General features: G+C 38.5%; 1 protein-coding gene and 1 long non-coding RNA gene across 2 annotated transcripts in view; both read left to right on the top strand.

Moving 5' to 3' along the window:
* Positions 1-17,137, top strand: part of prkn (parkin RBR E3 ubiquitin protein ligase) — a 186,033-nt gene extending 168,896 nt beyond the window's left edge. Inside the window, exons 9-12 of the mRNA XM_051917228.1 lie at positions 663-812; positions 14,189-14,275; positions 14,549-14,666; positions 16,830-17,137. Of these exons, the coding sequence (XP_051773188.1) occupies positions 663-812; positions 14,189-14,275; positions 14,549-14,666; positions 16,830-16,939 (465 nt within the window). The 3' untranslated portion in view covers positions 16,940-17,137. The remainder of the gene's footprint in view (positions 1-662; positions 813-14,188; positions 14,276-14,548; positions 14,667-16,829) is intronic.
* On the top strand, positions 8,605-11,248 carry LOC127525039 (uncharacterized). The gene is made up of 2 exons (XR_007933233.1): positions 8,605-9,861; positions 10,699-11,248. It is a non-coding gene; the product is annotated as an uncharacterized LOC127525039 (long non-coding RNA).
* Positions 17,138-17,364: the final 227 nt, after the last annotated feature.

Below are 17,364 nucleotides of genomic sequence, written 5' to 3'. Positions count from 1 at the left end.
GTGAAAAGGGATCCTCTCAGTGGGTTTCTTCATTCTTCCCTCCATCTTCACCAAGTTTTTGTCTTTGAAGTTTTCACGCCAATTGGAGCTGTTATGTGACACCTTTGCAAAGCACCATTAGGGATGTTTCTGCAGTTGCTTCAGAACATGTTGTTATGGCAAGTGGCCTCTCCTGACATCTGTGTGCATCTTGTTCATCTCTCTCTCTTCTGTCCTGTTGGGAGGATTGGCTTGTGGGCCAGATGTCACAACCAAATTTATGCCGGATGAACACTGGGTTGTTTTTATACCAATACTTTTGCCATCTGAAACTAATTTCAGGGATCAAAAAATAATAATGATAATTTAATCAACAGCTTATTAAACACAATCTTTAACACACTTGAAGGGATATTCTGACATCATTCACTCACCCTCATGTCATTCCAAATTGGTATGATATTCTTTCTTCTGTGGATCATAAAGGAATATATTTTGAGAAATTATGAAAAATGTTTTTTGTCCATACAATGAAAGACAAAGGGCTCCCGAGTTGTTTGGTTTCCTCTTCTTTTATTTCTGCAGAAGAAAGAGAGTCATACAAGTTTTGGAATGGCATGAGGGTGAGTCATTTTTCACAGTACCGAGCTGTTTTTTAGTCTCAGTCCATCTCTGTTTTCCAGTATGAGCGCTACCAGCGATATGCAGCGGAGGAGTGTGTTCTTCAGATGGGAGGAGTTCTGTGTCCCGCTCCAGGATGTGGTGCTGGGCTGCTTCCTGTGGATGATGGAAGGAGAGTCTGCTGTGAGTTAGGAAATGGACTTGGCTGTGGGGTAAGATCCACTGCTTCACTGACCTCACAACAGCTTTTACTATAATTTGCAGAGTCAACTGTCAGTAAGCCATTTGTAGGTCGACTCCACTCAAACACACCAGTTCGGACTGCCTGATCCAATCAGTCGTAAATGCTGCACAATGTCAAGTGGGAATATTGGTTTAATTCAGCCATATTGTTTGAACCAGAAACTGATTCAGAAGAAGAGGAAGAGCAAATTATACAGGGTCGATGTATAAGAATGGTAATGCTTTTTTATGTATCGTTCTCTACAATGTCGGACACATAATGGTAATTGATATGATTAGGCTTGACTACATTACAAGTGGACACCCTCTGCGACGAAAAGACAGGGTGCGGGGCCTCACCGTCCTGAAGGTGGCAGAGGAATCACGCCGAGGCAGTATGTGTTTAATGGCTTCCGTCTGCTTCTTTACTGTTGAGAACTACTGGGCAAAGTCCTTGACAGTGTCGCCGAAAAGGCCACCCTGGAAGAAGGGTGCGTCAAGAAAGCAAACTTTGTCAGTGTCTCACATCTCAGCAAGGTTCAGCCAGAGATGGTGCTCCTGGACCACCATAGTGGACATCACCTGGCCGAAAGCCCATGCTGTGACCATCATCGCTCATAGCGAAGTCAGTCGCCGAACACAGTTCCCGCATCAATCCCGGCTCAGAACTACCCTAATGCAGATCTTTAAGTGCCTTGGCCTGATGGACTTGCAGGATGGCCATAGCATGCAAGGCGGAAGCAGCCTGTCCGTCGGTACTTTAAGCCTTCCCCATCAGAGACAAAATAAACTTACAGGCACTGGATTCTGCCAGGTGGCAGTGTTTTGCAGGCATAAGTTTACATTTTCATTTAATCATTTAGCAGATGCTTTTATCCAAAGCGACTTACAAATGAGAAGAATAGAAGCACAGTGACTAGTCCCAGGTAGTCTAGCACAGTACACATAACAAAGGTTTTTTTTTGTTTTGTTTTTTTAAATAGATATATAGAATAGTAAGTGTTAGTATTAACGGGTCAAGTGTTGACAAAAAAGATGTGTCTTTAGTCATTTCTTGAAAATGGTTAAAGACTCAGCAACTCAGGTTGAGTTGGGCAGGTTATTCCACCAGCTTGAAACAGTCAAGGTAAAGGTCTGTGAAAGTGATTTTGTGCCTCTTTGGGATGGCACCACAAGGCGCCATTTAAGGCATCCTCCACGACACCCTGAAGGACCTACCTGAGAGGTAAGACTTTTGGAGTGAGGTTCCTGAGATGCCCTTCGTCATGAGGGTTGACAGGAGGATCTGGTGGTTAACTGTGTCAAAAGCAGCAGACAGATCCAGCAAGACGGAGGATTTGGAAGCTGCTCTTGCCAGTCTCAGAGTTTCAATAACCAAGAGCAGGGCAGTCTCAGTTGATTGGCTGCTTTTGAAACCAGACTGGTTGTTGTCCATGAGGTTGTTCTGTGTAAGAAAAGTATAGACTTGATTGAACACGACTCGTTCAAGTGTTTTAGCAATGAATGGAAGAAGGGATACCGGTCTGTAGTTTTCTAAAAGTGCTGAATTTAGAGTTGGTTTCTTAAGCAGTGTGGTTATCCAAGCCTGCTTAAATGCTGTGGGAAAGGTACCAGTGTGAAAGGGAGGTGTTGTTGATGTGAGTGAGTGCAGGTACAACTGAAGAAGAAATGGCTTGAAGGAGATGAGTGGGATGAAGTGGACAGGTAGTAGGATGATTGAAAAGGATGAGTTTGGAGACTTCTGTCTCTGAGAGCAGAGAGAAGGAGGGGGGAATGTGTGTGTTTGCTGTTAAGATGTCAGTTTGTGGTGTGGAAAATTGGCTGCTGATGGTTGTTTTATTTATGAAGAATGTGGCAAAGTCATCAGCTGTTAAAGCTGAAGAAGGAGGGGGAGGAGGAGGATTAGGAAGAGAGGAAAATGTTTTAAAAAGCATGTCAGAAGAATTGTTAATTTTGTTGTGGTAGTATGCCATTTTAGCAGTGGAGACATTAGCAGAGAAGGAAGAGAGAAGTGATTGATACAAACCAAGGTCAGTGGGATCTTTCAATTTGCATTACTTCCTCTCTGCAGCCCTTTAGAGTTTAGAACGATGCTCACAGAGAACATCAGATAGCCAGGGGGCAGAGGGGGTGGTGCGGGCTGGCCTGGATGAAAGGGGGCAAAGTTGTCTAAACAAGATGTTCGAGTGGAAAAAAGAGCATCAGTGGCACTGTTAGTATCTAGTGATGAGAGCTGATTAGGGGGAGGAAATGTGGATGAGACCAAAGAGGACAGGCAGGAGGGTGAGAGTGAGCATAGGTTATGCTGAAAGGTGAAGGAGTGTGTGTTCTGTCATGAGCTAGGTTGAAGCTAAGAGTGAGGAGGATGTGATCTGAGGTGTGCTGTGGAGTAACCAACATATGATCAGTGGAGCAGTAGCATGTGTAAATAAGGTCCAATTGGTTACCTAATCTGTGAGTAGCCGCAGTAGGCACTTGCTTGAGGTCAAACAAGACAAGCAGAGTGTGGAGTGCCTGAGGTTTTTCTAGGTGGATGTTGAAGTCTCCAAGAACTACCAGAGGAGTACCATCCTCAGGGAAGGATGAGATTAACACATCCAACTCCTCCAAGAAGTTACCTAGCTGACTTGGGGGATGATAAACAACTACTAAATGGATTTGGATTTTAATAAGGCTGGTGATGTGCTTCAAATGAGCTATTGTCACACAGAGATTGTAAAGGATTAAATTTCCACTCATTTGAGATGAGCAGACTAGTACCCCCACCCCTCCCAGTCATGCAAGGCATGTGTGAAAAAGTGAAATCAGTGGAGAGGGCTGCAGGTGTGGCAGTGTCCTCTGGTCTGATCCAGGTCTCAGTCAGGGCCATGAGGTTGAGATCTAAATGACTAGTAATAGAAGGAATGAAGTCTGCTTTATTTACAACAGACAGGCAATTCCAGAGACCAATAGGAAAAGAAAGTAATGTACTAGAGGACATTGGAAAAGTACGCTGGTTGTGCTGCCTCCAATGTGTGACATGCGATTTACGAGTGTTAGTAATAGTAGGGATTTGGAAGCACATAGTGAAGACAGGTCACAAAAACAAACAGATGAGAACAAGCTGTATAAATGAGGAAGGAAGGAAAGAATAAGCAATACTCAAGTGCCTTGTTGGTGTCCTTGCTCGGTGGACTTGCACAGGTAGACTCACTGGTCTTTACACTAAATGCACCACAATTGCACACTCCACCTGAGGAACCTCCATGAACCCTATTGTTGCCCCACCAACAAGAGTAGTGAGGATGGAAGAGCCTACAAAGCAGGACCGGGCAGTCAAAGGTGCCCTTCATGACTTCGCCAGCTCTTCATGCACTTCTGGGAAGAAGGGCACTGGGGTCCAGATACCAATCATCCAACCGCGAACTCTTGGGACAGCGTGAAAGATTCCACTCCAACCCGATGCTCGTGGCGGCCAGGTCAAGCATGGCTACCAACTCAGCATCGAACTCGTGCTGGGCTACCGCACCCAAAGGTGGGAATCCAGCCGAATCCTCAGCATTGGAAGGCATTAGCCCATCCCCTGATGTTGTGATTGATAATTCATCCTCATCTGGAGCCCCAAATGAGAACTCAGCTGCATCATGTAACGCAACTTTGAACTCATCCGGGATCTCCAATGGGCGCAATAGCAAGATGAGGAATGGGAGGTCTGTGGGGATTTACTGGGCAGAAAAGCTCCCATTGTTGCCCTCAGATCACCCTGAGCATTAGCTGCCAAGGCTTTGTGCATTGCAGAAGGACCGGGACGAGAAGCAGCTGAGTTGACTCCTTTTACTAGTAAAGAAAGTCGCGATCGCAATGTTGCCATGGTCATGTTCTCGCAGTGAGGACATGAACCATCCACGAAGGCTGTCTCAGTGTGGGTGGGACCTAAACACGTGAGACAAAGATTGTGGCTGTCCGAGGACGAGAAATATCGACCACACCCAGAAACACACAGACAGAAAGGCATTTAAAAGACGCTCTCCATCTGTGCTTGCTCTTTCAGATGGCTGAAATGCTCAGGGGAAGCTCTCTCTGCACTTATGCGAGTGAGGCGTGGAGAGAGACTGTTGTTCTGCGCTATAACACCAGCCACCCTTCTCAGCGAGGCGAATGGAGATGATCTTGTGTATAGAAGACACTTCACTCGGCTCCGAAGAACAAATCTGAATTAAAGCTGCAAGCAGCGATGAAAGGGCCCTCGCACCCTTAGGGAAACAGTGAATAGTGGGTGACATGCATGTAAGCGAGTAAAAACAGGAGAAATATGGCAAAGTCATTTTAGCGTGCCACATGACTGACTGTAACTGAATATTGTTATGAAGATGTCTTCAGGTCAGGACTACATGATAAACAATAATAAATAATAAAATAATACAATACAAAACATGTGAAGTTTGGGGCAGATCGGACATTGTATGCCTGAGTTACAACAACTTCCTGTTTCATGGCGAAACATCGAATTTTGTAAAGCCACCGCGGACACACCCTTCAACGAAAACTCAAGATCTTCGCAAATTAACATCACAAAGGCCTTTATGTTAGACTCATCAAATATGGTGTTTATCTGATAAAATCTCTAGGAGGACTTCGTTAAAGTACAACGTTTGGAAATGGCAAAAACTGCAAACATTTTGCAGAGAAAATTCAAAATATCTCACTTCCTGTTGGGTTTTCAGATTTTGCACCAAGGGACTTTTTTGTAGGTATTAGACTGTTACATGTGTCTACCGAATTCCATACTTGTACGTGCAAATTCTACTCGCCAATTTTCAGTATATCAGAGGTGATTGGGGCTCCCAAGTATGACCCCCTAGTGCCAGTCATCGACACCATATTGAAGTGAGTGACAGATAGGTAGGTTTCAAACTGCGTTTTTGAGACTGTCTTTTTAAGTTTTAAGGAGAAAATACAACAGTGGTGTTGACTGATGAATTTGCACATGGTTTGTCTTAAAGCATATTACAAACAGAAATATAAACAACATTAAAATCTTGATTTTCACCACTGGGAATCTTTAAAGAACCCTTTATGCCAAAAAGATTCTATATAAGGAGAAATGTCTTCAATGATTGCACAATACTTTCATCTTTAATGGGTTATTTCAATTTTTATAAACTGTTCAATTCATAAAATGTAATTAAAATAAAAAATGAACTAAAACAAAATTAATTAAAAACTTAATCTATCAAATGATCCCTTGATAGGAACTCCTGAAAGGATCTATATTTGAAGTGCCTAACCCTTTAAGGTTCTATATAGTTATTCTTCTAAGAGTGTAGTGGCTCAGAATTTACACATTTCACCTTTAATATGCATTTTGTTGCCCGTAATTATGAAGCAGGAACTCTATCAAACATTACAGTCTCATGCGATACAGACATAACAGTAAATCAAATATCACAAATATCAATCATAACTAAAATGACTACGATCTGCATTTTTACAAACCGTTGACTGATTATATCCCAGTTTAGGATGGCATTCCTGTATGAGATGACTGTTTTGTCATCCCTGCCCTCTATCGCTTGCCTACTCCACTCGTCCAATCACGGCACGATTAAGATGTAATTACCACACAATTTGCATGATGTTTTCTAATTAGCCAGTCGATTAAAGATTAGGGTGCAGTTCAGCTGCCATTAGCGCTGACTGATTGCATGTTTGCAAACACAAACATCCTCATTCCAGTGGGACGAAACCCCTGTATCTGTGCTTCTGTCTGTCTCTGTCAAAGGTGCAACCCTTGATCTGCGTCACAGAGTGCTGCCTGAAATCCTTCTGTTGTCATGGGCAGTGGTTTTGAGCTGTAGATGAGCATTAGACCAGGCTGCATTTGCTTGAGAATTAATTTGATTATGTTGATTATGTATGTTTCAGTGTTTCATCCAAACAAGCAAAAATTAAGTGTTGATCACCAACAAAACACATAAAGCATGGTTTTAAGACAATTTTGGTAACAGGATTGCAAAACAAAGCATCTTGTGGTGGGCAAACAGTATTTTCTAAATTTGAAGCAACTTCTCACTCATATGCTTTTGCAAAACAACAAATTTAACTTTTTTTAAGACTTTCAAGATACAAAAACAAACAAAATTACACTTTATGTACAAATACCTATGAATGCTTACGCGATCCCATATAACCATTGGTGACGTTTTAGCTGTCATCATGGACAACATGACATGGTTTTAAGCTGTAGATGGGCATTAGACTGAGATATATTTGCCTGAGAATTAATTCAATTAATTATGTTGATATTTTATGATTCAGTGTTCATCCATACAAATAAAAAATATACTTCCGATCACTGCAAAAGCACACAAAGCAGGGTTTTCAGACACAATTTTGGTAACAGAATAACAAAAAAAAAAAAAAAAACATCCTGTGGTGGGCAATGTCACACACTCAAAATAAATTTAATTTTTGGATTTACTTAAAAAAGCTATACACATCAGTCACTTTATTTAACAATAAACACCAAAAAACACAGGAGAATACTGGAATGCAGGAGAATCACAACCAACTAAACAGACGAAAGCAAACAACTAACAACACAGAGGGCTATAAATGCAAATAGCTAAACAAGGAGCGGGTGGATCAAATCAATGAAACAATGAGTAACCATAGCAACAAACAAAAACATGCTAGGAAACCATGGAAACAGAAAGGAAACACCGGATATAATGATCTATAAACTAAAAGCCTAGGAAAACGAAACTGAAACTGAACTGAACATTACAGACAAAGAGTATTTTCTTTTTCTTTTTTTCTTTTTTTTTGTTATGATATATTTTTCGACCTTTTAAAGTACCCCTATTATGCTTTTTCGGATTTTACCTTTCATGTAGTGTGTAATACAGCTGTTTGTGAATGTAAAAGGTCTGCAAAGTTTTAAAGATCAAAGTGCACAACAAATAAAGTTATTGTCTCCTAAAAGAAAGAATCAATTCTGAACTGCCGAAACGAGTCATCAGTAATTCCAGTTTCACTTCCTGTTTCACACCTACGTAACACTGAAACATATTTGCATAATGCCAGCCTATGGTCTTCATTGGCTGCCCATGAACAACGTCTGCTTTGACCCTCAAACACTGTAGTTGTAGCTGAGACTGGAAGAGTTAGGTTCGTGTTGTCAACGTGTTGAGAAGAAACCATTTTCTGCGTTGCCAAAGCAAATCCACTTGCATTTGCTGCACTTCCAAAGGATGAGGACTCGCGCTGGAATTGATACAGGAAAACCAAGGCCATCGTTACTGTTTGTATCACCGTGTATCAATGCTGAGGAAGATCTGGAGCTGTAATTCAGATATGGTAGAGCTTTTTGTTTCCGACACACACTTTAAAGGGTTAGTTCACCCAAAAATGAAAATAATGTCATTTATTACTCACCGTTCCACACCCGTAAGACCTTCGTTCATCTTCAGAACACAAATTAAGATATTTTTGTTGAAATCCGAATCATGATTCGACACGCTGATTCATAACGCTCCGAAGCTTCCTGAAGCAGTGTTTTGAAATCGGCCATCACTATATAAGTCGTTATTTTGTTTTTTTGGTGCACCAAAAATATTCTCATCGCTTTATAATATTAATATTGAACCACTGTACTCACATGAACTGATTTAAATATGTTTTTAGTACATTAATGGATCTTGAGAGAGAAAATGTCATTGCTGGCTATGGAGGCCTCACTGAGCCATCGGATTTAAACAAAATTATCTTAATTTATGTTCTGAAGATTAACGAAGGTCTTACGGGTGTGGAACGGCATGAGGGTGAGTAATAAATGACATTATTTTCATTTTTGGGTGAAATAACCCTTTAAGCAGTCGACCAATCACAACAGACTGGGTCATCTGACCAGAGCAATCAGAGCAGAGTAGGCTCTCGGAAAGGCGGGGTTTAGAGAGACTGACGCTGCATCCGAAATCGAATACTTCGTACTTTTTTAATGATCTCGAAGTAAAATTCAAATGTAGTACCTACTCAGTATGCAAATTCAAACACAGTGTGAATCTTCGAACAAACCGTTTTCAGACTCTTTGAGAAATGAGGTGATGTGCAATGTATATTTTGAGAAAATTAAAGTGTTTTTGACCTTGGATACATGTAAACATATTGTAGGAGACTCCAAAACAAAATTAGGAACCTTCTAACAGGATAATAGGAGCACTTCAAGACTTTCAAAATAAAATCAATTTGGTAGCAGGATTTCAAAACAACATCCTGTGGTGGCCAAACAATATTTTCTAATTTCTTCTGATACATTTTTGCTAGTGAGATCATACTGGATAATGGTTACGTACTGGTGTAGTTTTAGCTCATAATTCTTGGAGTGTATTTTTGTGTTTGTTCATAAGTTTGAATTTGGAGAGCTTGTCCCTTATCTTCAAACCATACCAACTTTTACAGTATCAGTTTGAGTGCAGTGTGAGAGCTGGCGAGTGTGTGTCCGGGTTCTGACCGGGCAGGCTGAAAGTGACGTCGTGGTCAGAGCTGCGTCTGTGAGCTGCAGATAAAGGCTTTATTGGAGTTGGTGTTAATGAACCGTTGGCACCAGCACACACACATACACCACCGATGGCACATAAAAACACAGACACACAAAAAGCATGAGGTTTTTACACGCTCTGGACCTGAGGGACACCTCGCAACCGACCTGTCCTACTTCACTTACAGAGAAATCAATATATCCCCTCTCTATATCTTCTGTACCGTTTTATTCGGCCTTCCTCTCTTTTGTTTGGGGGTTTAGGGGCCCTGGATCAGCAGTGTGTGTTGAATACTAGAGTAGATCTCGCTGTAAGCCGTTGGCAACAGAGTGGTTTCTGTTTTTTTTTAGTGTGTGTGAATTGAGCAGGGTTTGCTGTGGTGGTTTGTGTGTACAGTAAGTGTGAACTCTCAGCATCATGAGAGGCAAGATTCGCTCAGCAGTCTCTAGTGATGGAGAAAGATCTGGCAACCTTGACGATGATAGTGCCATGCTGTGCTAATTGAGCTACTGGACAAAAGGTATTATATACATTTGCTGCATTATTAATAATGCTGAATGTAAAGAAGTTTTTATTTTCAGTTGTACAAATTGTAAAATATAATATGTTTATTTTATATGTTTAGGATATTACTTTGTATTTTGTGACAAAGTAGCTAGCGACTTCTAAGAGAAACCTTAATGCAGGCTACAAAAAAAACCCTGTTACCTATTTTTAGTTCGTGTGTGTGTGTGCTTGTGTGTGCATGCGTGTGTGTGTGTGTGTGTGTGTGTGTGTTTTATCAGAAATTTTAAATTAGAATGATATTGATGTCGGTTGATTTTATTCATTTTAATGCTTAAAACAATTCTAAAACAATTACAAAGGGTTTTAAACTGTTTTCAGACATTTTTTGTTTTGTGGGCAAAAAACAAGGAATGCAAAAAAGAAGATATTAAAGTAATAATAATAAAAATGTGATTTTTTAAAGCAGGAAAATAATACGCTGAAAAAAAAGTTGATGTAGGACAATTTTCATTTAGAAATTTGTTTTGTTTTCGTTTGCACTTTTAAAAAAACTTTTTTAACACTTCACATCCTGTTTTGCAGACTAAAAATAAATATTTCATTTAATAAATATTTCATTTTCACTCCTCTTTTCAGCTTTGTTGAAAAATATCAAAACTTTGACTTCATGTTTCAAAGTTTCAAGCCCTATTTTTTGCCCTAATTGTAGAAAATGTCAGGTAACTAGATGAAGTCTGTTTTTAAAGATGGCATGTTTATGGATGGTTGCAGAGTGAGAAGCTGTTCTGTACAATCTGTCTGTTCTCTCATTGTGTTGTTGGCTCAGTTCTTTCTCTCTCGCTGTGTTTAGAGCTGCTCTGAGCGCTGGGGACAGTGAGCCAGGTGTCAGAAAGATGCTATTATTGCACTGAAGCCATACATTTGGGTCGGGACTGTGAGCATGTGTTTGTGTGTGTATGTGTGTGTGTGAGAGAGAGAGAGAAAGAGAGAGAGATCAGTCTGGCAGATGATCAGAGAAGTCTCTCTCTCTAAGAGCTCTTTCACCGTTTCACTCTGACGTTCTTATTTAACACACATCAGACTGTCACTGTCAGATCCTGTCTAAGTCTACACACACACACACAGAGTTGACTGCATTTATAAATGCTGGAGCACAGATCAAAGCATCCTATAGCATAGTGCACACAATGCTTTGTTCGTGTGCAGCATGTGTAAGTGACAACATCTATTACAAAATGCGCTCTATAAGTCTATGTTATAGATGGAATGGCACGGATACAACTTTTTCCTGTGGCGTTTCTGTTTTTGCTGCTTAATATTTTTGTGAAATTAAAAAAGAAAAAGAAAAAGAAAAATAATAAAAAATATAAAATAAAATACAAAAAAAAAAAAAAAAAAAACAGTATGTCCTGCTAAAATCCTGCTAAATCAGTTTGTGCAGTTGTTAGTGTTTTCCCCTGAGAATTTAGCATTTTCTGCTGATTTTAAACATTTTAAAAATAAAAATGATAAATCCTAAGATGTCAAGGATTAAATAGTATAAATTCCTAGTTATGTTCAAAAAAATAAATAAAAAATTGGCTATAAAAAGTAACTCAGGGGACCTGTTACCACAACTTAAATAAATGCATGGTTGCAAGTTAAAAATTCTAATTTATTGGTTTAATTAAACCCTTTAACTTGCAAACTTTTTTTTGTAGAGTTTTGTTGACATAATAATGTTGATCATTACATAAGCTTAATATCATCTGTAATTTAAACTCAAATTTCTGTGTTAATTGTTTTTTAAAAAAAAATAAATAAATAAAAAGTTGTAGTAACATAATGAAATTGTCTTCATATCTTTGGAAATTAGACTGTGGAGTTCTAGTTCCCAGCATGCTTTGCATAGGACTGGATAAGGAGAATAAATGTTAAAATGAAGTGTTATTTTATTTGTTTTTAGTGAAGAGAAGGACTTGTTAGTGTTTAATGCTGTTATGTTTGAAATTTAAAAGAGTTTCTGTAATGTTGAAGTGTTTGTGGTTACCATTGTGCTGAAGAGTAGATACATGAAGGTACACACTACGCTGACTATATAAGCAATGACTGCGCTAATGCCAGTGATGAGTAATGTCTTACTTGTTCATTAAATATTATGTTAGCATGTGCTATGATAGTTCTTGATTTGAACTGAAATAGATCAGATTAATTGTTTCCAGGGCTACAACTATAGTAGTTGAAGTGCCTTAATTTTTTTGAGTAATCAACTTAAAAATTTGTGTTTATGCTACAAATTATTAGGTTCCTCTAACTCAATGTAGCTTGTTGGTTGAATGTAAATTCACTCAAAGTTGTCAAAAAAAAAAATAAAAAAAAAAAGATGCAAACTTGCTTTATTTTTGTTGTTGTTGTTGTTGAGCCAACACATTGTTTTTTAGAGTGTAGAAATTATTTTTGTCAGTACAATTACTAATCTTTTTAAAATCCCTATCCAGTTAATGATGATTGGTTGGAAAAGTCATGGAAATGAATTAGTCAAATTAGGATCGCACAGTTAGCTCAGATTTGTAATGAACGAAACCTCGGAATGATGTTCAGCTTTGTGAATGGCAGATGTTCTGACTGTAGAATCTGCTGAGCATTCTGGGAGTTCTGCGGGAACATATCCCCTGTTGAAATGCTTATTAGAGAAGAGAACTGACTTGACAATTCAAATATCCCATTGCTTGAAAAGTAAAGAAACTAAAACACTTTGTTCAGGACTGCAAAGTGGCATTAATTTCACACTAAGAAGGGTTTCACACTGTTCCACGCTCCGCATCAAATGCATCCTTCCTGTCTCGTACACCGCAGAAAATGACTGCGCTGGAGAAGGACACCAGTGATGTGGGTAATAAACATGAATGGTGGCACGTCTGAGAGGGAACAAATGATAGCAGGGGTGAAAAAAGTAGAAAGAAAGTGACTGTCAAAAGATCTCTGTTTTCTCATCATTACTGAAGAGGGGGAAAACAAAGAAGCATCTGTCTCCAGACCTTGAGAGGAGGATCTGTCATGAGCAGCAGAAATTATAAAGCAAAAAGATGATGTGATGCTTCCCTACTTCACAGTCTGGATCTCTGCAGAAATACTAAATCAGTAGAGCTTCAAAAGAGCTGTAGAGGAAGAGTATGCTAAACCCCCGAGTAAAACCTTCTCAGTTCAGACGCTTGTTGAGAGGACGGCCATGGAGAAAGGCTGCCCCCTTGTGTGGCCTTTAGATGCTGCATGAATATGCATTTGTGCTACATGTGTCATAAACTGGTATTTTAATTATAATGATAATGATATAAATGTTATATTTTGGTTAGCAAAAATCATCAAATCATCATATTAGGATCATGTGGCACTGAAGACTGGAGTAATGATGCTGAAAATTCAGCTTTGATCACAGGAATAAATTACAATTTACTATATATTCAGATAGAAAACACTTATTTTAAATTGTAATAATATTTCACAAAATTACTTACTGTATTTTTGATCAAATAAATAAACTTCTTTAAAAAACATAACAAAATCTTAATTAACATGACAAAAATTAACATCTTAAAAACATATTAAAATTTTAATTAACATGACAAAATCTTAAAGGGCTGGTTGATTATGATTTTGCTTTTTTTTTAACTTTAGTTAGTGTGTAATGCTTCTGTTTGAGCATAAACAACATCTGCAAAGTTACGACGCTCAAAGTTCAATGCAAAGAGAGATATTTTCTTTTAAAGAATCCGCTGTTAAAGGACTACAACAAACGGCTACAATGAGCTTCTTCCCAGGTTGGTGACATCACTAACCCTAAAATTTACATAAACCCCAGTGTCGACTCCGGTTTGAACAATGTAAGGCTGAACACCGTTACTGACAATCCTCATTTTGGCTGCGTGAGATTCTCCAGCTTTGTTGTTGTTGAGCTGTTCAAGCTCCGCCCTCTTCTGGAAAGGGGGCCGGGAGCAGCAGCTCATTTGCATTTAAAGGGACACACACAAAAACGGTGTGTTTCTGCTCACACCCAAATAGGGGCAAATTTGACAAGCTGTAATAAATGATCTGTGGGGTATTTTGAGCTGAAACTTCACAGACACATTCTGGAGACACCAGAGACTTATATTACATCTTATAAAAGGGGCATAATAGGTCCCCTTTAATACCGATAATGTAACTTTTTTTACACACACACACATACTGTCCCACAATGCAGCACAGTTGACCTTCTATTTCTATTGTGAAGCAAAATAATAAAAGTACTTTAATAGTAATTACTGATCAATATAAGAGTTGTGGCATATAGCAGTAAATAACTGATTTGTTGTTTGTGTCAGTTTGTGTTTTGCAGGGACTGTAAAGAAGAGTATCACGAGGGCCCCTGCAGACACATGACGGCCGCAGCAACAGGAAGTACCCTACAGGTAAGAACGGCACACTTTTAATATTAGTTCATCACATATGCATGGGCACAGTTCAATTTATGTTGGCTAGATATCATCAGTCATCTCTCTTTTGGGTTGAGCAGCCTGAGATTATACTCATAAGAGTGTCAGTGCAGGATAATGCCTGCAAGCCATTCACAAATCACCTGATTCATAAAAGAATCATGTAAGAGGGGGAATTTAAAGCTCAAATCTCCCTGTGCTGTTTGATCCCTGCTGTACAGTATGTGTGTGTGTTTGTGTGTGTTTCAGGGTTATATTGTAGATGAAGAAGCAGCTCTTCGCGCCCGCTGGGATCAAGCCTCACAGGACACTATAGCCAAAACCACTCACCCCTGCCCCAAATGCCAAGTTCCCGTGGAAAAGAATGGTATGAATGGTCTTTTAACTTTCTCTAGTTTCTCAGGTGCTGTTCAGAATAATGCACTAACATACTGCTCTTACTAAATCATTTATAATATAAATACTGCAATATTCCATAAAGAAATTAGAAGTCAGTTTTGATTTCATGGTGACTAAGAAATTTTAATTAGATTGTTACATTTTTAAAAATACTCTTAATCAGACTACATTTTCTTTTTTTATTGATTACATGATTACATTATTCACACAATGGCAGTAAATTGTTTGTTCATAATGATTATATTGATTCAGTATTGATTCTCCCTAATTCTTCTTTTTTATCTTTTAATTTTTATTTATAAAAAAGCCTGTTGCTCATATATGTTTGGAAAGTCTACTAGATTTGTGGAATTTAACAGCACATTTACATGTTCACGCTTCTCTGATGTCAGTAAATGGTCACATGACATGCAGGTAAATATTTATTAGCTTTTCCTTAAACTCACAGACCCAGAATGCAGCTGCCAGGCTTCTAACTGCTGAGCACTTTACTCCGGTTTAATTAATTCACTACAGAATTGATTTTAAAGTGTTGTTACTGGTTTTTAAATCCTTGAACAGATTAGCACCTGTATATATTTCTAAGTTACTATCTGCTCACAATGGGAAGGTCTCTTAGGTCATCCAACCAGAGACTGTTAAATGTTCCTCGATCTAGGCTGAAATTGAGAGGTGATCGTGCTTTTGCAGTCGCTGCACCGAAACTTTGGAGCAGCCTATACCTGTTTCTATTAGAAGTGCCCCTACACTGCATGATTGTAAAGCAAAACTCAAAACATATCAAGTTTTTTAATGATAGCTTTTTTTAATGATAGGTTTTTAATGATAGCTGATTTGTGTACAATAGTTTCTGGTCTTGATTGTGTTTATAATTTATGTTGTATATGGTTTTAATTTAGATGGTTTTTGATATATTGTACAACACCTTGGTCAACTATTTTTGTTGGTTTTTAATGGTGCTATATAAATAAAATTGACAGTATGCATTTTACATAATGTAGACAGATTTTAATTTCTTTTAAGATTAAACAATAATCTGTGAATCCACTGCTGTACCGCTAAGGACCACCTAGGGGTCGCAAATCCGCTGTGAAAGACCCCGAATCTAATTCATTATCCACAATGCATGACATACTGTATCTCACTATATATATATAAGTGCTTAACAAATTTATTAGACCAAAACCCAATGTAAGGTTTGTGCCCTAAACTAACAATATTGGTGATTACCAAAATCATTTTTGATGTGTAAGCTCTTTAGTCACAGTAGTGTTTCTAATGCTAAAATATAATTATTGTTGTGATTTAATGTATTCAAAGATAGATCACACAAATGTTTAATCAAAAGCAAGTCTTTGGGAACAACTAGAAACTATTTGGAAGTCGATAACAACAGACTGTGGAAAAATACATAAAAACAATGCCAGCAAGAATGAAAGCTGTTGAGTACACCCCCTTTGAAAAGTAACATGTTAAACAATATCTCAATGAACACAAAAACAATTTCCAACAATCTCCTGATCTGAACCCGATCGAACACCTATGGGGAATTCTGAAGAGACAAGTTGAGCATCACTCTCCATCCAGCATCCAGTCTCTAAAAGAGCTCATTCTTGAAGAATGGAAAAAGATAGATGTTGCAAAATGTCACCAACTTGTTCATTTCATGCCTAGAAGACTTGGTGCTGTCATTAAAAATCATGGAGGCCATACAAAGTACTAGATGTAGTAGTTTCTGTTGTGGGGTGTACTCATTTTTGCATCACCCTAATTTGAGTAAAACTGAAAAATGTGTAATCTAAGTTATATTATTAACCTTATTTTCATGTTATAAGTTAAACAGATGTTATATTAAACTTAGTCTTGTCAACATTTTGGAAATTGTTTTTGTGTTCACTGAGATGTTGTTTAAAATGTTACTTTTCAAAGGGGGTCATGTGAGCATATTATTGTTTAAACTGTTTTGCATTACATACTGAAGACTGTTTCACATACAGTACTATTTATAAAAATAGGTTGGTTATCTTTGTTTTTATCTTTGAACTTGAAGAGTGTGTCATAAAGATGTCATTATCTCCTTCATTATGGATAATGATCCCTCTTGTCTTTATGTTGTCATGATCTTCCTCAGGTGGCTGTATGCACATGGTGTGTCCGCGTCCGCAGTGTAAGTTTGAATGGTGCTGGCTCTGTCGTGTGGAGTGGAACAGAGAATGTATGGGCAACCACTGGTTTGGATGAGACGGATACGCTCTCGCTGTGAGCTGAAACTCAGGGAATGGAGCCAGTGGGAAACCTGTCAAATCATTATCTAGTCAAATCATTATCACTGTTGTGAGGTACATATCATGAAATGCTGCTGACATTCAAAAGTATTTGTGGTAACCACAAATATTTTGGGTGTGATGGAATAAAATTCTGTAGTGTTCTAAAATGAAATCCTGAGTCATGTTTTTCTTTGAAGTCATCAAATTCCAACATATTTAATTTGCTAATGGGAGTGTTGCTGTATTACTCACTGCACTCAATAACCACAATGAAAGTTTTCCAGGTTTTTCTGACCTCAATCCAGCTTTGATTGTTATGCTAACCTGATCCAAAATTCAAAATCTAATAGTGGTTTACACTAATGTTCAACCGTTTGGGGTCGGTTAAGTTTATTTATT

Source organism: Ctenopharyngodon idella, chromosome 13, assembly GCF_019924925.1.
Source record: "Ctenopharyngodon idella isolate HZGC_01 chromosome 13, HZGC01, whole genome shotgun sequence".
NCBI lineage: Eukaryota > Metazoa > Chordata > Actinopteri > Cypriniformes > Xenocyprididae > Ctenopharyngodon > Ctenopharyngodon idella.
The sequence above is the reverse complement of the archived record's forward strand: the minus strand, read 5'-3'. Positions and strand labels throughout refer to the sequence as shown.